Source organism: Peromyscus maniculatus, chromosome 10, assembly GCF_049852395.1.
Source record: "Peromyscus maniculatus bairdii isolate BWxNUB_F1_BW_parent chromosome 10, HU_Pman_BW_mat_3.1, whole genome shotgun sequence".
Classification (NCBI taxonomy): Eukaryota; Metazoa; Chordata; class Mammalia; order Rodentia; family Cricetidae; genus Peromyscus; species Peromyscus maniculatus.
In genome coordinates, this window is record NC_134861.1 from 101,152,821 (window position 1) to 101,174,733 (window position 21,913).

The 21,913-nt window shown below is 38.6% G+C and overlaps 1 protein-coding gene across 1 annotated transcript in view; it reads left to right on the forward strand.

The window, feature by feature from the left end:
• The window catches only part of Dr1 (down-regulator of transcription 1), a 13,712-nt gene extending 4,217 nt beyond the window's left edge, over window positions 1–9,495 (forward strand). The window contains exons 2-3 of the mRNA XM_006985815.3: window positions 4,563–4,726; window positions 7,464–9,495. Of these exons, the coding sequence (XP_006985877.1) occupies window positions 4,563–4,726; window positions 7,464–7,610 (311 nt within the window). The 3' untranslated portion in view covers window positions 7,611–9,495. The remainder of the gene's footprint in view (window positions 1–4,562; window positions 4,727–7,463) is intronic.
• Window positions 9,496–21,913: the final 12,418 nt, after the last annotated feature.

A 21,913-nucleotide genomic window follows, 5' to 3' on the forward strand; every position in this document is an offset into this window, starting at 1 on the left:
CAGGGTTTCCCTGTATAGCTTTGTGCCTTTCCCTGGAGCTCACTTGGTAGCCCAGGCTGGCCTCGAACTCACAGAGATCCGCCTGGCTCTGCCTCCCGAGTGCTGGGATTAAAGGCGTGTGCCACCACGCCTGGCGTAAATTTTATACATTTGTAATTTCATATGTAATTGCTTTAAGGGTTTTTTTGTTTGTTTTCTTGAGCCAGGATTTCTCAGTATAGACTGGGCTGGCCTTGAACTCAGATGAGCGTGCCTCTTCCTCCCTAGCACTGGGATTAAAGGCGTGCACCACTGCACAGCGGAGAAATTTTTCTTTTTTTTTTAAAGGTACGTGTTTTAGGTATTTGAAGCGTATCCTTACTGAGGAACTCTGAGAAGCTGGTAAAATTATGGTAGATACAACCTTTTCAGATTGCTTTTCTGTGAGATGCAGAAATAGGTAAGTTCTAAGTGAGCCACTTAGTGAGACCTGGTTTCAAAAAAAAAGTTTTTCTGTCAGCATTGATTATTTAAGAACAGAAGATATATACGTATGGGAGAATAATATACAATTTTGTGTTTTTTTTTTTTTTAACTTTTTCTCTATAAGAAAGAGAGAGAGAAATTTATTTTTATTTTATGTGCATTGGTGTTTTGCCTGCAGGTCTGTCTGTGCGAGGGTGTCAGATCACCTGAAACTGGTATAACAGACAGTTGTGAGCTGCCATGTGGGTGCTGGGAATTGAACCTTGGGTCCTCTGGAAGAGCAGCCAGTGCTCTTAACCACTGAGCCATCTCTCCAACCCCTGTTTTATGTTAATACACATTTTTAAAAGGCTTTCATGGTAAAAGTGTGGGTTTGTAGTAGTAAAGTTAATTAACTACACCTTACTTCAGACCATTTCACCTCGTTGCTACCTAGCTTTATCTTACTAGAGCAAATTAAACATTCTGAGGCACTTTTATAAAGTGTGGATAAGAATTGAAATAATTTTATTACCAAATAAATATATAAAGTACCATAATTTAGTTAAATCTTTTTTTTTTTTTAAGTAGACTTGGCATTAAAAATCACAGATACATGAATAGAAAGTTTTTATCTATTGCCGATAGCTCTTTTACTTAATTTGTGAACACATATTCCTAAATGAGTTCTAATATGTTCTGTTGCCTTATGAGATGACAAACAACACTTGATTATAGATATAATTCACAAGTATTGAAAATCAGGGTTTAAGAATTTCATAAAATATGCTACAATAAAGCTAATGTGAAGGCCTTTTATCTTAGCATTTAGGGGAATTGGTTTGAGTTTGTAGCCAGCTTGAGCTACATAGTAGTACCAGGCTAGCCTGGGATAAAGAGTGAGACTGTCTCAAAAAAACAAAACAAAACAAGCTGGATGTGATGGTACAAGCCTTTAATCCATAGCACTTGGGAGGCAAAAGCAGGTGGATCTCTGGGAGTTCAAGGCCAGTCTGGTCAACAAAACAAGTTCCAGGACAGCCAGAACTGTTACACAGAGGAACCCCGTCTTGAAAAAAATAAATAAATAAAAATAAAACCAAAATCTATTATTGTTTAACTTAACATGATGGCATTTACAAAGCTCAAATAAAAAATTTTAATTATATCATTTTTTGCATTTTTAACCTGTGCTACATTATGAGGAAAGTAACTGACAGTAGTCAAAGTTAGATAAAGTTACTGAGGATATTCTGCCAATGAGTTTCAAGTTGTTTGCATTGGAGGGGTATTTTCTTTTTAATTTTAATCCATCCTATACTGGTAAATACATTAAAATAGATCACTGAAAACAAAATTTAAAATTTCATAAATTAAACCTTCAATTTTGTTTTAGATCAAACAGGTATAAAATACTCTTATCATTGCTGTTAAAGATTCTTAAATCTTACTTTGAAATTCTATTTTTTTAAATATTTATTTATTTTTATGCGTATGGATATTTTTCTTGCCAGTATGACTGTGCACTATGCATGTGCAGCACCCACAAAGGAGGGTATTAGATCCTCTAGGACTGGAGTTACAGATAGTTGTGAACCACCACTTGGGTGCTGGGAATTGAACCTAGGTCTTTTAGAAGGACAGTCATTGTTCTTAACTGCTGAGCCATCTCTCCAGCCCCCAGAATTTCCACTCTTAACTGTTACAAGCAACAACCTCTGGTACAAGTCCTTGGACCATACATTGACATTTATGTCAACGTATTTTGGAAAGTGAATGTGAATTTTGAAATCAGAGAAACAGTGATTGCAGAAAAATTGTAACGTAGAATAAGAATGGTACATGCTGTGTTGCCTAAATAATACCAATATTTGAAATTTGAACTATAAACTATTTGTTTTTTACAGTAGGATTTTTTTTCTTTCCTGGAATTTATTATTTTTCTTCCCCCCCCCCCCATTCTCTGTCTCTCTCTCTCTTTGTGTGTCTCTCCCCCTTTCTGTTTTTGGAGACACGGTCTCACTGTATAGCCCTGGCTGGCCTGGAACTCACAGATCTGCCTGCCCCTATCTGCCTCAGCCTCTGCTTCCTGAGGGATGGGATTAACGGTGTATGCCACCATCCCTTTTATTATTATTTTTTTATTTATTATTTTTCTAAAAATGATCTTTTTTTTTTTGGAAATGCTACTAAAGATTGAACCCAGGGCCTCATGCATGTTAGGCAAGTGCACTACATCCACAGCCCAAGGTTTTTGTTTTTCTTTCTACTGTCTCACACTTGCTTACTGAATATTGCTAAGCATTTAGCATTGTGGTAGAAACTGGTTAGATTATAGAAATAAACGACACTCAGTCCTGAAGTGTTTCCTAGTTTTTTGGGAGTGCTGTACCATGGATGACATGATTGTAAGGGGTCTTCATGCCAGGCCAGTGAGGCAAGAATATTTTGACTTACACTGTCTTGCTGTATTTTAAGTGAAAAATGTCACATTCTTCCCTCCCACAAATAAGAAACTAGAGATTGCTGATTTGTGTGTTGTTTTTAATCCAAAATGTGTTTGTTGGGATGATTCCTTACTAATTCAGGTGCTTTTAGTGATGCTGCTTCCTGAAGTAGCATCCTTCTGTCATCCTTCTTTACTGCCTATAGGCTGACAGAGAGGACAGTGGAGCAGCCAGTACTCAACAAACACTACTATTTATGCAGGGCTAAAAACGGGATTTTATAGCATTCTGGGCAGTAGGGATTCTATGCAGTAGGAATTGGGGCTCAGGTGCGCTTTTTTTTTTTTTTTTTTTTTCCTCTTGTCTTCTAGAGAGGAATAAAGAAGGTCCTTTGCCAGAAGCATGTTCTTGTAGGGAGGTTATCACTGCTGGGAAAAACTGATTTGTGTACTTTAAAGGGAGCTGTATATATATTTTTCTTCTTGAATCTCAATAGCTGAGATGCCTACTTTAGCCTCCTGAGTATTGGGACAAGTGTGTATTTTCCCCCCAGAGCTGAGGACCGAACCCAGGGCCTTGCGCTTGCTAGGCAAGCACTCTACCACTGAACTAAATCCCCAACCCAGGGACAAATGTGTATTACCACTCTCTGTTGGTGCACTGGAGGAAAGAAAAACTTAACTCTTTCACCCTATCTTTCTGTAACTTAATATGTGTTCCTAGCCTACTTTTTTGTAATGGGACAAACTATGTCATTAACCAGTAAATTCCAAATATTTCCCTTTTTTGTATTCTTTCTTTAAAGATTTATTATTTATTATATATGCATTCTGCCTGCATATATGCCTGCAAGCCAGAAGTGGGTGCCAGTTCTCATTACAGATGGTTGTGAGCCATCATGTGCTTGCTGGGAATTGAACTCAGGACCTCCAGAAGAACAGCCAGTGCTCTTAACCACTGAGCCATCTCTCCAGCCCCCCTTTTTTGTATTCTTTAAGAAACGAACAGACTTAATGATGCTTGATTTACTATGAGTGGCATAGGAAAGATATTTTTCTTATCTTATTTTTCTTATCAAACCACATGTTGTTCTTGTAAGAAATTTTAAAAGAAGGAAACATAAAGACTGTCTTGAAATGTTCCATTAGTTTTAACCAGTCTCTAGTCAGATATTAAGGAAGTAGATGAGTATGGGGCTGGAGAGATTGCTCAGAGGTAAAGAGCATGCTGGTGTGCTTACAGAAGGACCTGTATTCCTACACATCCATTAGGTGCTTCACAGCTACCTTTAACTCCAGCCTGTAGAGAATGCTATACCCTCATCTGGCCTCTGTGGGCACTACATACTACACTCATGTATACAAATCAATCTCTCTCTCTCTCTCTCTCTCTCTCTCTCTCTGGGCACTACATACTACACTCATGTGTACAAATCAATCAATCTCTCTCTCTCTCTCTCTCTCTCTCTCTCTCTCACACACACACACACACACACACACAATTAGAAACAAAAATAAAATTTAAAGAATAATGGTTGATAAAAATATTTGTCTTGGCCACCCAGATAGTTGCTAAATAACTGTCTCCCAAGAGGAAACTAACACAAAAATAGATGTTACATAAGTGAGGGAAAGCTATATTTTTTCATCTTTCATACTTTTATTTCTTTAGCTCTAGAAAGTTTGGGCTTTGGCTCTTACATCAGTGAAGTAAAAGAAGTCTTGCAAGAATGCAAGACAGTAGCACTAAAAAGAAGAAAGGCCAGCTCTCGCTTAGAAAACCTTGGCATTCCTGAAGAAGAATTACTGAGACAGCAACAGGAATTATTTGCAAAGGTAAGTAATGTTTTAAATTATTTCATTGGAAATTTACCAAAATCAAGAGTTTTTTTGAAAATCACTTTATAAATGAACATACCTAGAGTATTCTTTCTCCAGCTCATTGCTTATTACAGAGTCTGATGTTTAGAACTTGGCCAGTTTGACTCTGGTTCATGTAAATGATTGCAATAACCAGTTTCCTTCCTTCCTTCCTTCCTTCCTTCCTTCCTTCCTTCCTTCCTTCCTTCCTTCCTTCCTTCCTTCCTCCCTCCCTCCCTCCCTCCCTCCCTCTCTCTCTCTTTCTTTCTCTCTTCCTTCCTTCCTTCCTTCCTTCCTTCCTTCCTTCCTTCCTTCCTTCCTTCCTTCCTTCTCTCTATCTCTCTCTTTTTCTTTCTTTTTGAGACAAGGTTTCTCTGTGTAGCCCAGCTGTCCTGGAACTCGCCCTGTAGACCAGGCTGGCTTTGAATTTAGAAATTCACCTGCCTCTGCCTCCTGAGTGGCTGGGGTTAAAGGCATGTGTCACCACCACCTGGCTGCTACCAGATTTTATTATGAGTGGAATACAAGAAAAATCTGGTTAACATTTTCTGTGTAGCAAGATATTGATCTGTAGCCCAAGCTGGTTTTGAAATTATAGTCTTCCTGCCTCAGTCCCTCAAGTACCAAGATAATAGGAATTGTACCACCAAATGTCATTGTATTTGAACCTTAAACATTATTAGGCACAAGATACAGTGCTGTTTAATAAGAAGGGCTAGAAAGAGTTCTGGTTAAGAATGCATACTACTCGGGGCTGAAGAGATGGCAGTGGTTAAGATCACTGGCAGCTCTTCCAGAGATCCTGAGTTCAATTCCCAGCAACCACGTGGTGGCTCATAGCCATCTATAATAGGATCTGATGCTCTCTTCTTGCATGCAGGTGTACATGCAGATGGAGCGTTATAGACATAAAAATAAATTAATTTAAAAAAAAAGCATGCATACTACTCTTCCTGACTTCAGTTCCCAGCACTCACGTTGGGAGGCTCCAAGGAGATCCAACACCTTTGGCCTTTGAGGGCACCGGTACTCTATGTACATATCCCCTACAGACACATACATAATTAAAATAATAAAATAAATCTTAAAAAAGAAACTAATAAGAAAAACATTTTCCAATATTTATTGAGTTCTAAACATTGGTTAATGATATTACCAAGCAATTTGTATATATTAGTTCATTTAATTCTCATAAGAACCCATGAGGATTATATAACATGGGTTGGCGAGATGGCTCAGCAGGTAAAGGTACTTGCTTGCTTATTTCTGGACTTTTCCATTTAATATTTGGTTGAATCCAGGTAACAGAAATCATAAAAAATGAAACTATATATGGGGAGATCCTTGTACTGTGTACAGATTTACAAAGTACATCTGCTTTGCTATCTGAAATCCTCATTGGATTCTACTACCAATAGAGGCTAGTGTAAGCAAATAGGCCTTGCTTCTTTTCTTTCTTCTTCCAGTTGCTTTGACCAATCCAGGAACAGTTATTTATGTATTAGGTTGTTTGAGACAGGATTTCACTTGTAGCCTAGGCTGCCTCTGTCTTCCATTGCTTGAATTATAAGTGTGTGCCACCACACCCAGTTTGTCTTGTAGTAGGAACTGAATCCAATATGCATTTTCTCTGTTACAAAACCAGCCTGAACCTGTACCCTTCTTGGGTGTAGGTCCCCATAGGTGAGGTCTCCATGCTTTCATACTTGAGCAGATATACCTGTTCTTTGAAGATCTGAGTTCAGTTCTACATGATTGTTCCTCCAGACATGAGTTTTAAATGTTCTATCCTCTTCTTTTGTTCCCAGGTTAGATTGGCAACTGCTGCTTGTAGCTAGCCTCTCCTTAGTGTCTTAGTGTTCTTTGCTTTTTCAGTTCTTTTGCTGTTAGCAGTTTTATGTTTGGTTAACAATCTTTTTTCTTGTTTAAATAAAGACAATGAAAATGTAAAAAGTATAGCATACATTTGAGAAACATTTTATGTTCTAGGTTTCTTTTGAAGCATGAATTAATTATAATAGGAACTCAGAAGAAAATATCAGGGTAGCTGTTGCATTCACTATGGTATTTTTCCCTAACTGTACTGGAGACCTTTTAAGCCACAAATTATGTTTATAAGAAAATTGGGACAGGAAAGAAAAAGAGCCAAAGAGCAACTAATGTGATATCCATCCATTCCCCCCCCCCCCCCCCCCCACACACACACCCAACAACCTTTTGTTTGTTTTTGTAGCCCTGGCTGTCCTGGAACTCATTTTGTAGACCAGGCTGGCCTTGAACTCAGATTTGCTGCCTCTGCCTCCCAAGTGCTGGGACTAAAGATGTGTTCCACCACCACCACCTGGCTCTATCAACCTTTTTAAGTCTATATATCACATGTGTACATTGCCTGCAGAGGCCAGAAGAGGATGTTGGATCCCATGGAACTGGAGTTAACAGATTGTTGTGATCTGCTATGTAGGTGCTAAGAATCAAAACCAGATCCTCTGGAAAAGCAGCCAGTGCTTTTAACTGCTGAGCCATCTCCGGTCCCTCTATTAACCTTTTCAATTTCTTTAGTTGAACTACAAATATTAACAGTTCTTGTTTTCTTGATATGTCATAATTACATAGTACTTGGAAAATATCTACATTTGATAAGTAAGTCTGTTAGTTGGTTTAATTTACACTTAACCAAAATGTGTGTGCTTGTGTGTATGTTTTTAATTCATAGGCTAGACAACAACAAGCAGAATTGGCCCAACAGGAATGGCTTCACATGCAGCAAGCCGCCCAGCAAGCCCAGCTTGCTGCAGCCTCAGCCAGCGCATCCAATCAGGCAGGGTCTTCTCAAGATGAAGAAGATGATGATGATATCTGAAATTCACCATCTCGGCTTTTGTTTCCTCTATAAGAAAACAATGAAAGAAATGCTTATCTGTAATTGTGTATGCATCTTGGTGGACTTACCATTGGTATTCTAGAGACATCTGCTGTCAGGTTTCAACTACTGTGCTGTACATGTCAAACTGTCTCTTTGAACTATTGTAAATTTAAGGTTCAGTATAAGATCAACTTTGAATTTGTAATGGTGTTTCTGGAATCTAAGAGCAGTGTGAATCCTTTATTTGGTCAATAAACAGTATTACAGAAAACTTCAGGTGTATAAAAATACAGTGAAATTTATTCAGATCTCTTAATCTGTATTTGCATTTTCTCTGCCCTTTTAACTGAACTAAAATTAGAATTTTATATTGAGATGGGGCATGGTATGATGCAGAATACAGTGAATCAGGTTGGCGAAAAAAGTTCAGTTCTATATAGTATCTAAATTTTTTTTGTCTTTTAAAGTGAGTATATGCAGGCAACAGTTATATGCTCAGATAAATATACTTGCTGAGAGAAAAACTCAAGACATTCAAAAACTAGGAAGGAATTGTATTCACTAGTAGTTGTATAAATTTGGTGAGTTATGTTTTTGATTTTGTTACTGTTTTATGTAGCAGTAAAGACTAGTTTTATTATAGTATAATTTATCCTGACCTACACTATGCCATTTCATAGACTGGCTAATCTTGAAGATTGTCATGATTCTTACTATTTCACTCCAGTTCAGCAATTGTTCATAGTATTCCTTGCATAGTTCGTTCATGTTTATGTCATTTGAGTATATAGGTGGGATTGTGAAACCGTTGCTTGGGTTCCGCTGGTTTAACTGAGGCTCATGGATATTCAGACCTTTGCTAGGGGAAATAAATGAAAGCTAATGAACATGTTTGCTATGAAAGAGGGCTTTAAAAATATTATTTAACATGTAGTTTACTTATTGTTTGGTTTTAGCGTAGCATTTACATTTTCTTGACTAGGTGGCCTAAAGAGTCCCATGCTAACTTTTGATACGACATCATTGTCCCCATCATCATAATTGATAGCTTTAAAAGTTTTGTTTGATTAAAAAGTGTCATAACTGACCAGCCCTATATGAAGTGTTAACTTGCTTATTAAAAGGGAGCAGCTTTAATTTGGTTTCAGTGAATAAAGTGTGGTAATGTTTGTGAGAAGGATCCAGTGTATTTGGAGAAATGGTGTATTGCTTGTATTTTGAAAACAAAAATGCCACCTAAGGTAATATAGCAAGTCATTAAATTCCTATGTCAGTTGCCAAGTTATTTAAATTTCTGTATTCACCAAGCTCCAGAAGAGACTCTAACTGCCAGGATTTTAATTTTAATTGGAGAACTAAGTAAAGTTTATAAGTATTAGATTTCTTAATATTCATATTTTGCAGTTTTAGAAAAAGGGAAATATTGTTATGCATTTATAAGATACATATACTTCCCCAGTATAACAGAAAAGGTAGTAAAAATGGTAGTAATTTTGCTGAATGCTTTATGCTGAAGTTATTTCAAGGTATTTCATGGATATGCCCATGAAGTGTTTGGAAAAAATAGAAGGAATTGGTTTTTCAAAAAGGTTAATTACCAAAGGTAGGTAGTTTAGTCTACAAAAATAAGTTAGTCACTGTTGGCTTTTCTGATTTGTACTGTAACATTCTTCTACTTTGTTTAAGTGTATGTTTCTCAAGTAAACAATTTAGATATTTTTCCATACCTTTTTCTTTCTGATGCAGACTTCAGGTTAATTAATATTTTACTGCATCTGATAATGTATTATATGTTTGAAGCCTAGTGACTTTTCATTTTGATGTTCTTGTGATTTCATATGCTGTATTCTTCAAGCAATAAAATTCTGATGTGTTTTATAAATTGTTTTTGTATTTAATGATTATAGTACAATTTCTGTTACCATTTTCACTAATTTTGAGAATGGTAAGTACAGAAGATACTGGTTATTTGGTATGTAGTACCCCCTTTCTCATTAGTTTACTGCTATTTCAGAAAACATAGTTTTGCTTCTTTTTGTAATGTCCAGATATGGGCACAACAAAGCTCATTAAGCAGTACCTTGTTTTTAGCATTTAAAAGTCACAATTATTTGTTGCTTTAGACATTAGAATGGTTTAGTCTTAGAAAAACAACATCTCTAGTTTTTGAGAAATAAAGTTATTTACTAAATATTTTCCAACTTGCCAGTGTTGTACGTGTGTACCATCACATATAGCCAAAAGGGGACCTATTTTTAAAACTATGTATACCATATATGCAGGAGAGGGCACAGATTAAAGTTTTGCAAACTAAACATAGTCCTCATTTAAAAACATAGGATATCGTGAATATCTTTCAAAGTCCTTGTTCCTGTCTCTTCCCCTCCCCTCCCCTTCCCTGTCCTGTCCTGTCCTCCCCTCCCCCCCACCTCAAGGTGTGTGTATGGGTGTTTCCCCTACAGGTACATCTGCACCACATGTGTGTCTGGTGTCAAGGAAGAGGATGTTGGGATTCTTAGAACAGTTGCAGAAAGTTGTGAGACACCATGTGGATGCTGGGAATCAAATCCAGGTCCTCAGAGAGAGCAGCCAGTGCTCCTAACTGAGGAGCCCTACAACTTTTTCTTTTCTTTTCTTTTCTTTTTTCTTTTTGTTTTTTGAGACAGGGTTTCTCTGTGTAGCTTTGCGCCTTTCCTGGAACTCACTTGGTAGCCCAGGCTGGCCTCGAACTCACAGAGATCCGCCTGCTTCTGCCTCCCGAGTGCTGGGATTAAAGGCGAGCGTCACCACCGCCCGGCTTCTTTTTCTTTTCTTTTTAGACATGGTCTCGCTATATAGCCCAGGATGGACTTGCACTTACAAGACATCAATTTGAAACTGCTGGGATTAAGGTCATGTACTACCCTGCCTGGCTCTTAACAGTCCTCTCTTTTCAGAGCTATAAATTGTTTTTGCCTTGAAAAAATTTTGAGGTGAATGCAGCCATATATAATCACTCTTTTTTAATTTTCCTTTTTGTGAATGTTACCTTTTATCTGTAACAAGGACTTAGTAACTTAAAACAACAGATTTATTCTCTTACAATCCTACAGATCTGAATTCCCAGTTTCATTAGTTCAAAATCAAGGCATCAGCAGGGCTGGTTCCTTCTACAGGTAGGTGATGGAAGAATTTGTTTTGATGCCGTTTTACCTTCTACTGACTTCCTTATTCTTTACTAATGGTCCTTTCTTCCATGTCCAAAGCCTGTTTTTGTCACCATACCTGTTCTCTTTTATAGAGGTCTTCCTCTACCTCTGTATATTCCAAAAAGATTTAAAAAGATCCTTAATTATATATGCAAAGTCTTTTCCCTGATTAGGACCTGGGATATTCTTGTTCAACTTCTCAAAGTTAAAGTTCACCCATATTGTATGTTGTTGTTTCATTCTTAAATTTCTATATAGTATTTATCCATTTTTTAAAGAAATATTTCCAGAATTTGTTCTTTTACCATTAATGGGCATTTGAGGAATTTCTACTTCTAGACTATTAAAAAAAATAGTGCTATGGAGAACATTCTTGTCTTTTGGTGAATGTATGCATACACTTCCATTGAATATGTACCTAGGAATGAAAATGCTGAATCATAACTTGTACATATTTCAGTTTAATATATATTATCATGTAGTTTGCAGAGTGCTTATAGTTAGGTATCATTTTATGTGTACCTTAGTAATTAATTCTATAATAGTTTAGCAGCCTGAGAATATTTCTCAGAACACCTAAATTATTAATAAATGAATTCTATTCTAAAGTTAATTTAATTAGTTAATAAAGTTTGTTAATTTAACATCATATAAGAGGAAAATAAAAGCAAAAATGAGCTGGAGAGGTAGCTCAGCACTTAAAAGCCCTAACTGCTTTTAAAGAAAACCTCAGTTTGTTCCCAGCACTCACATTGTATCTCACAACCATAATTAACTACTGTTCCAGGGGATCTGATGTCCTGACCTCCTTGGGCACCAGGCATGCCAGTAGTACACATACATGCAGACAAGAGATTAATACACCTAAAAATAAAGTGAACACATCTTTGGAAAAAAAAAAAAAAAGAAAAAGCAGCTGATAAAATAGCTCAGCTGGTTAAAAGCAAGTGCCTCAAAAGCCTGACATTTAAGTTTAATTCCTGGAATCTGGAAAGGTGGAGGGAGAGAACTGACTGCTCAGAGTTGTTCTCAGACATCCATATCCATATCCATACACAGTAATAAAACTTTTAAAATTATTTAAGGCATTTGTTCTTACTGGTACAGAAGTATTAATCAGTCATTAGGTTATTCTCAAAAGAAAAGCAAATATTAGGTTTTCAAATGGTATTTTGAGTTGTAGAAAAATATAACTTAATTTCTTAAATTTTTTTATTGTAACTATTTAAATACACAGCTATTTCCTCATATTGGACTCAAAATGATACCTAACCAACCCAAATGACCATCAGAAAGAATTGTTCAATCCAGATAGCAATGACACTTTTTTACTTTGATTCTTTGTCTCTAGGTTTTTGTCTCTAAATCCTGTTGGGTTCCCTGTTCTTTCTACCGCGCTCTGGCCACAGACTAAGAATGGCTAAGGTGCAGAGCCATAGCGGAAGAAGTGGCCTTCACATGCTCAGGTCAGCACTGCTCCTTATCTGAGTTCTTGAGGTAAAGTGAGGTCTTATGATTATTTCTACCGTAAATCAAGAAATGATAAAACCCAAAACAGGATTTTTCAGCTTCAGCATTAACATTTGGAGGTGGCTATTTTTTTTTTCTTGTGGGAGGCTCTCTTGTGTGTTATATTGTTCAGCATCCTTACCTTAAACCTAAAGGCTATCATCCCTCCTAATTCCCTTCACTGTGACAACACCAAAATATCTTGATACCTGCTCCTCTGGGAAAAGAGAAGAGATGAAATCACTCCTCTCTTCTACCTTGTAAGTGCTGATGTGTACCACTCCTTTGGGCTAATATTTTTTTCTTTACAATGGGAGGCCACCTGGGCACTGTGGCTCAGACTTGCAATCATACTACCTGAGACTGAGGACTGAGGCAGGAAGATCACAGTGAATTCAAGGCTAGCCTGAACTGCATACTTGCACGTCAGCAAGGCTACAGAATGACATCAATCTAAAAAGAAAAAAAATGAAGAACTTTAAATTGTAAGAATGCTCTTTTCCATATCCCAGGTAAAGCTTACTGTTATATAGATAGAAAACATGATCTGGTCACTATGGGTTCTTAACTACTTTGTAATTGACTATTACATTCTCAAGAGTAATACTTCACCTTTACTGTAGGAATTAGTATACTGTATTCCAGTCTTGGAGGTTGGGCGTCTACAAGTCCTTAATTTATAAAAGCTTTTCTGGTTTTCATCTGGTAATTTTCCTCTTTCCCTGTGTATGTATGTATGCATGCATGCAAGCATGTATTAATATATGTTCAGGTAGGTGTGAGTGTATGTGTGTGTACACTTGCATGTGGAAGCCCAATGTTGGTGCCAGCAATCTTCCTTGATTGTTAGGTTACTTTGTTCATTCTCAGTCAAACCCAGAAGTCATCTATAAGGATAGTCTTGCTAAGCCAGCTTGCTCCAGGGATTCTCTCTCTCTGTCTCTGCTTACTAAGGCTGGAATTACTGGTGAGCTACCACATCCATGTAGCAGGCTTTCTTGGACTGCCAACCTCCAAATCATGACACAGACTTATTATTAATTATGAATACTCAGCCCTAGGTTAGGGCTAGCTTTCTAACTAGCTCTTTTTTTTTTTTTTTAAACTTAACCCATTTCTATTAACCTATGAACTGTCCTGAGGCTTGCTTACCTCATCTACATACTGTCCATCCTGCTTTTCTCTCTGCCTGCCAACCCTGCCTATCCCTCCTCTGCCTAGCTATTGGCCATTCAGCTTTTTATTAGACCAATCAGGTGCCTTAGGCAGGCAAGGTAAAACAGGAACACATCTTTACAAAAGCAACACATCTTAACATACTTAAACAAATGCAGCATAAACAAATGCAACACATCTTTACATAGTTAAACAACTATTCCACCACATACCCACCTAACATTTATGTGGATTTGGGTAATCTGAACCTCTGGTCGTTCTTCTTTCTTGGCAACTACTTTATCGTGCCGTCGTCCCTCCATCATCTGTTTCTTTCAGTAGCCCCTAACTATCTTTGTTAAGTAGTGGATGCTGACTTTGAGCTTCTGATCCTTCTGCCTCCACTTCCTGAAGTGTTGGTGCTGCAGGTGTGCACCACCGTGCTTGGTTTATGTGGTATGGGGATTGAATCCAGGTCTTTGTATACTAGCAAGCACTCTACCAACCGAGCTACATCTTCAGCCCATAAAACAACAGTACATCTCATAATTCTGAGCATTTTGTGGGAACAACTGAGTGAAAAAATTTTTTTAAGATTTATTCATTTTATTTTATATGTAAGTGTTTTTATCTCCATGTATGTATGTGCACCCTGTGCATGCTTGGTGACTGTAGAGGTCAGAAGAGGACATTGGATACTCTGGAATTTGAGTTACAGATGGTTGTGAAACACAATTTATGGTAATTAAGCCCAGGGCCTCTATAAGAGCAACAAGTGAGTCATCTCTCCAGCCCCAAGTGAATCTCCATATAATTGTTTGGAAGGTGAAATATGTTCAAGATGACTTATTTGCATGTTTTAGTGGACATTTTCAGGTGAGTTCTTGGCGGGGTAGTCAGTTGTCACACCTTGATTTTCAGTGTGTCATGGACTTCCTATAGCATGAAAGGATGTTTGTTTGTTTGTTTTGTGCTCTTTTGGGCTCCCATGGGCGGTGCCACCATATAAGGACCGCTGTCAAGCTGCTGCCCATGTATAGGATCCAACTTTTTTGTTTTGTTTTGTTTTGTTTTTCAAGACAGGATTTCCCTGTATAGCTTTGCGCCTTTCCTGGAACTCACTTGGTAACCCAGGCTGGCCTTGAACTCACAGAGATCTGCCTGCCTCTGCCTCCCGAGTGCTGGGATTAAAGGCGCGTGCCACCACCACCCGGTTTAGGATCCAACTGTTAAACAAATTGATGTGACAGTCTGCTGGCATTCCTCCCTGACTGTACCACAAGGTTGTTTCTTCCTTTTTGTACTTTGTAAAAATTTTACATGTTTGGGTGTTTTGCCTGCATGTATGTCTGTACCACTTGCATGCCTGGTGCCTGCAGAGGCCAGAAAGGACATGGCATTCCCCAGAACGGGAATGATTGGTGATTGTGAGCCTCTATGTGGGTGCTAGGAATTGAACTCAGGTCCTTTGGAAGAGCAGCTTTCTTTAGCTTTTTTGGTCTCTTGTATATGCCTACAGTTGACAGAACCCTAACAGAAGAAGCTTTACTGGCAAGGATGCCTGAAATAAGTAATTACTGATTTCACCAGCCCTGCAATGCAGTAAACTGAGTGGAGATGATATAGGACACATCATAAGATAGCATACTAAAGGAATGTAGTAATTAGAGTTATTGTCAAAGTTCTTCCCAAACTGAAACTTTAGGATGGAAGTGTTTCAATTGGATACTTTATAGTTGATATAATAAATGAACTGTTTTTTAGTACTTGGAGTAGTAGGTGATCTTGGATAACTTTCATTTTTAATATTCTTACTAGTGTATTACTAGGAAAGCTAGATGCCAACTTCCGTGTTTTGATAAAGACATATTTGATGCAGCTTAACATCTTAGTTTTCTAACTGAGATCAGGAACAAGGTAGGGAAGTTCCCTTTCACTGCAAATCTTTAACATTGTAGTAAAAGTACTTGTCAACAATAAGCAAAGAAAGAGAAGCAAAGATGCGCAGTTTATGGTGGACAAAACAAAGCTGCCTTTATCTTCCATCTTCCATCTCATCTACTCGTTCTCTCTGGTCAAAATCCTCCTTGTCTCTCTCCATTCTCCATCTCTAAGTTCTCCCCAAGTCTCCCGGGAATACATTTATAAACCCAAGCAATAGCAGTCCCCTGGTTGAGCAAGGTCACCAGGCTTGAATTCTTGTGTGGTCATAAAGGCAGGTAAGATTTTCCTCAGACAGTGATTGTCAGGCTTCCAGGGTCAAACGGAAGAGTGATAAGAATCACATATAGGGGCAGTCATTGTTAATTATCATTTTCAACTCAAAAAGGAACTGACTAATGAATTAACTAAAGGCTAAATTAGGGTAATATCTAAGAAGAGGGATCTTATGTGCTCAACTATAACCTTAAATGTGATTGGTAGAAAATGTTAAAAATCTATAAGTTGCTAGGTCAATGGGAGAAAATAAAACTGTCTTCTTTTTTCCTGTGGCTCCTATCTGTTCAAGCTATCTGCTGTTTTTTCTGCAGGGTTGGGGGAAGGTGTGTTCAGTCGCTAGGCAACCTGTGTACAGCTAGATGGTTGAAGGGAAATCTGGAACTAGAGGTAACATTTGGGAAAGGAGGAAGTTAAGCTTAATTGGCACATCTGCCAGGCCTTCTCAAAGAGGTAGTCTGGTTACTTAAGTCTGTTCTAGAGAATACAGAGGTATCTCTGATAAGGTACTTTCCTCCTACTTCTAGGAATGGACCTGACTGGATGCTGCCAACGACGATAATTATAGGGAGGCTTGAATTGGGGTTCTGACTGTGCATAGCTGTCAGCACACAAGGTTATCTAAATATTCCTTTAGTAGAGGGGAAATGGTGCCCAATCAATGAAGGAAAAGCTACAGTAGCACACAAGAAACTCATAGCAGAAAATGGCTGATAATTAAAAGCCAAATATCACCAAGGCTCCTTAAACCTCAGCTTGACCTCTGGAAGGCCCTTGGCTTCTTTCAGGTATTAGCTTTGTCATAATCAGCTGAAATCCTACTTTGTATATTTTTGTGGCTTGCAGCAATAAAGTAAGAGAAAATGTGATACATTTACACAATGGGCTATTACTCAACTCTTAAAAAATGAAATCATGAAATTCATAGGTAAATGGATGGAGCTAGAAAAGAATCATCCTGAGTAAGGTAATCCAGACCCCAAAAGACAAATATGGTATGTATTCACTTATATGTGGATGTTAGCTGTTAAGTCTTCAAAAAGTAAGCTCCAATCAGTAGAACCACAGAAGTTAGATGCAGAGTAAAGAACTAGGGGATAGGAGTGGATCTCCCTAGGAAGGAGAAATGGAATAGTCAGTTATGGATGAATGGGAGGGGGTGGACCAGAAAGAGAGGATCAGTCAGGTAGGGGAGGGAGGGAACTCAGGGAGGAACATCTAAAACTAAGGGCCATTTAAGGGGTTGTATGGAAATAATACAATAGAAGCTTACAAAAATAAATACCTGTAAGTTTTTAAAACTGAAGTTCTATAAAGGACACACACACAAAAAAAGCCACAGAATAAGAAAGGACTATTATCCAACATATACAAAATAAGTAAAAACAACCCAATTTAAAAATGGCCAGCCGGGCGGTGGTGATGCACACCTTTAATCCCAACACTCAGGAGGCAGAGGCAGGCAGATCTCTGTGAGTTCGAGGCCAGCCTGGGCTACCAAGTGAGTTCCAGGAAAGGCACAAAGCTACACAGAGAAACCCTGTCTCGAAAAACCAAAAAAGAAAAAAAAAAAAAGGCCAAGAACTTTCTCAGATATCACAGAGAATGTATACAGATTCCAAATAACCACACAAGAATATACAAGTTAAAATGACAATAGCTACTGTCTTAGTTAGGGTCACTACTGCTGTGATGAAACACCATGACCAAAAGAAAATTGGGGCCAAAAGGGTTATTTGGCTTACACTTCCATGTCACTGTTCATCATTGGAAGAAGTCAGGACAGGAACTCAAGCAGGGTAGAAACCTAGAGGCAGGAACTGATGCAGAGTCCATGAAGGAATGCCGCTTACTGGCTTGCTGCTCATGGCTTGCTTGGCCAGCTTTTTAAATAGAACACATTGTAGGTGGAATGTTGTTCCTTGTGCTCAGATAAGCACCAGGGAAACCAGGAATGTTAAACACAGAGGGTTTTCTCTACAAAGAAGAGATATATAACCTGTTTTCCTCCCAGAAGGCTGGGAACAGATGTGGTGAATAGTTACACTGGCTTCTTAGATCCTTAGCTTGAGCTTGTTTGTGTCAGTTAATCTATAGTGCTGTCCTCCCCGAGACCCTTACCATGAGCATTGCTTATCTTGAGTCTGTTTCTTCAGTTAATCCACAGAACTCATCTTTATGGGAAATGTTACTTGTACTTTACAAGAGTTTCAATGTGGTCATGTCTTAAGCTTTGTTGTGTATATGGGATTGAGGAAACTTTTTTTCCAAATTGGGCCATGCTTAAATATGCCTAAAATAAACTACCCAGTGTCAGACTCTTGAAGTTTGAACCAACACTGGCTACTAAGTCCTGTTGAACTGAACTGCCTTCTTATCTTATATGTATCATTACTGTGCTGGCCTTGGTGGTCACAAGAGACCCCCACAATCAATACCACCAGCCAAGGAGTGACCTCACCCACAATGGGCTGGGCCCTCCCACATCAATCACTAATTAAGAAAATGCCCTACAAGTGTACCTACAGCCCAGTCTTATGAAGGCATCAGTTATCTAACAACTCTGGCATCTCTAACATCCTGTAGACTACAACACAACCATGTTCACAGCTTCATGTAGTGGCTTCCCTGGGCCTCCATGCAGGGACACCCCTGACACACAAATGGCCTCAGCAGCTTTCCTTAGTTGTGGAAGGAGATTCCACAACTCTTCTTGTATCCTTGACTCTAAATCCAGACCTATGAGGCAAAAGTTGGCAAGTTCTGCTGCTTGATGGTGCTGGAATTTGGCCCCCTGGTTCAATTACTTTTGCATCAATTTTCTGTGGTTGATGGTTTCCTTCACTGCTTAAGCTTTCCTTTAATTTCTGTCAACAAGTTGGAAGCTTAGCTGGGTAGGGCCTTGCCCCGGGGTCATTACTCTCTTTATTCCATTTAGCATTAAGCTTTTCTTTAAACTTTTAATCTCTTTCAACACTGGACTTAGCTCAATTATACTTCCTTGTGCTCTTTTTCCTCAAAGTGTACTATTTTGTATTTCTGTTTGCCCAGCTTTTTCCTTTTCAGTATAGATCTGTGTAAGAGGGATTACTAATAACCACACAATAGTCAATACAAGCCTGTCTTGAAATGTCTTCTGCCATTGATTCAAAACTTCATTGCAGCCTCAGGCAGATTTTTGGACAAGGTCAAAAAGCAGCCACATTCTTTGCCACACTTACTACTCCTCTGAAACTTCTTGATCTGAGCTTCAACAGTTCAAATTGTCCTCAGCACTGTCTTCCATACTCAAACTAAGATGGTCTATTAATTTCTACTTAACTTACCCATCTGGATTTCTGATACAAAGTCCCAAAGTGTTCTAGTTTCTTCCAACAAACAGGCATGAATGGTCAGGCCTGTCACAGTAATACCCTAGTCCATGGTACCAGCTTCTGTCTTGTCACGGTTCTTTTGCTGTGCAGAGACACCATGACCAAGGTAACTCTTATAAAAGAAAGCATTTAATTTGGGGCTTGCTTGCAATTTCAGAGGCTTAGACTGTTATCATTATGGTAGGGACCATGACACTGGAGCAGTAGTTAGGAGCTACATCCTGATTCACAGGCAGAGATAGAGAGAGACTGGACCTGGTGTGGGCTTTGAACCTTCAAAGCCCACTCCTAGTAACACACTTCCTCCACAACAATCCAGCAAGGCCACAACTTTGAATTCTTGTAATCCTTTCAAATAGTCCCACTCACTGGTGACTATGCATTCAAATATATAAGCTATGGAGTCATTTTTATTTAAACCACCACAATTAGGTTAATAGGACTGGAAAGACTCAAAAGTAGAAGGCACCATTGAGCTTGGATCCTGGACTGTATAAAAAGCAGGTAACTAGCAGAATTACAGCAATCAACTACTAGAGTTTAGGAACAATATTTCTGCTGGGCAGTGGTAGAGCACAAAATGGTACTTTAATCCCAGCCCTCAGGAGGCAGAGGCAGGTAGATCTCTGTGAGTTCAAGGCCAGTCTGTTATACAGAGTGAGTTCCAGGACAACCAGGGCTACACAGTGAAACTCTGTCTTAAAAAATCAAATAAACAAAAACCCCAACATTCTGAATTGTTTTTCCAATTCTGTTGATTAACAAATTTCTAAATTCAGAAAACAATTCACAGATAATGAAGTATAAGAAAAATAAAATGAAGGAAAAAATTCTAAGAAACTTGTAGTTTAGTACATTTGAGAGTCATATAAGCAGATGGGTGTAACCACAAATGGGGGCAGAAGCTAGGCATGTATATTCCCATGTGAATGAAATGGAAAGGAGTAAGGAAAAAAACATAGAGACCAAAAGATATGACAATAGCATTGCCTCAGGGTTAAGGAGGCCATAAAGAGAAGATCTCCAATTTAATCCCTAGCTCTAAACCTAATGGTATGCCATTCATTTAAAATTAGAGGTTTTTGCATCTATGCTCAGTTTATTTATATTCTCTGTTTTCTATTCTTCAATATATATATGTGTGTGTGTGTGTGTGTGTGTGTGTGTGTGTGTGTGTGTGTATACACACTAGGAATAATATATATATCCTGAACACATTGCATTCATTGTGGTATTTCATTCCTATTGTGTCAGTACATATTAAGAGCAAGAGTGTTTTGCATAATTATATGCAGTTATTACATTGCAGAGATTTATACCTGTTGTAAATTAAAGGCGTATGCTACCACTGCCTATCCTTTATGTTTAATATTGTGGCTGCTCTGTCTCTGACCCCAGATAAGTTTATTAGCATACACAGTATTTGGGGGACTACAATACCACAAAGGTGGGCTGAGCAAGCCATGAGAAGCAAGCCAGTAAACAGCTCCCCTCCGTGGCCGCTGCATCAGCTCCTGCCTCCAGGATCCTGCCCTGTTGAGTTCCTGTCTTGACTTCCTTCAGTGACAAACAGCATTCCAGAGATGTAAGCCTAATAAGCCCTTTCCTCCCCAACTTGCTTTTTGGTCATGGTGTTCCATTGCAGCAATAAAAACCCTAACTAAGATACCTGCTGTGATGGTTATTTTAATTGTCAGCTTGACACAACATAGAAAACAGTCTCAAGTGAGGAATTATCTAAATCAGGTGTCCCTGTAGGCTAACCAGGAGTTTGTAAAGTCTCAGCCTAATGTGGGCAGCACTATTTCCTAGGCCAGGTGAACTGACTGTATGAGGTGAGAAAGCCATCTGAGCAAAAGCAAGCAAGCCAGCATCACATGCACTTATTTCTCTTTGTCCTTGACTGAACAGATGCCTCAATCTCCCGCTACTATGAATTTCCCATAGTGATAGACAGGAGCCTGGAACTGTCTCTTATTTAGGGTAACTATTGCTATGATCAAATATCATGACCAAAAGCAAGTTGGGGAGAAAAGGGTTTATTTGGCTTATGCTTCCACATCATAGGCCATCACTGAAGGAAGTAAGGGCAGGAACCTTGGAAGCAGGAGTTGATGCAGAGGCCATGGAGGGATGCTGCTTACTGGCTTGTTACCGTTCCCTATGGCTTGCTTAATCTGCTTTCTTATAGAACCTAGGATCACCTGCCCAGGGTTTGTCCCACCCACAATGGGCTGTGCCCTCCTCCATCAGTCACTAATAAGAAAATTTCCTAGAGGGCTGCCTTCAGTCCGACCTTATGGAGGGATTTTCTCACTGGAAGCTCTCCTCTCTGACGGCTCTACCTTCTGTCAAGTTGACATAAACCTTTTCTCATGTCAGGTACTTTTTGATATTAAAAAAAAACTATAAATGAAACAAGAACACCAGCATTTTATGAATACAGGCCAGTTATTTTATTAAATTCCCATGATTTTGTTGTTGTTGTTGTTGGTGTATTGAGACAAGGTTTTTCTGTGTAGCCCTGGCTGTCCTGGAACTCACTCTGTAGATCAGGCTGGCCTTGAACTCCACCTGCCTCTGCTTCCAAGTGCTGGGATTAAAGGCCTGTGCCTCCACTGCCTGGCATGATTTTTGCTTGTCTGACTGTATGTAATTTGATTTTCATTTGAGATCCTTTTCTAAACATTATCATGTCTGTTGCTTTATATTAAGCATTTGTCTCTCACTCTTTCAGTGCCTGTTTCCAAAATTGTAGATAAAGAAAATTCATGTTTCATACAGTGGGTCCCAGGGACATGATTTGGAAGAACTAATGTATATCTTATGTGTTGCCAAAAATGAAAAATCATTATTT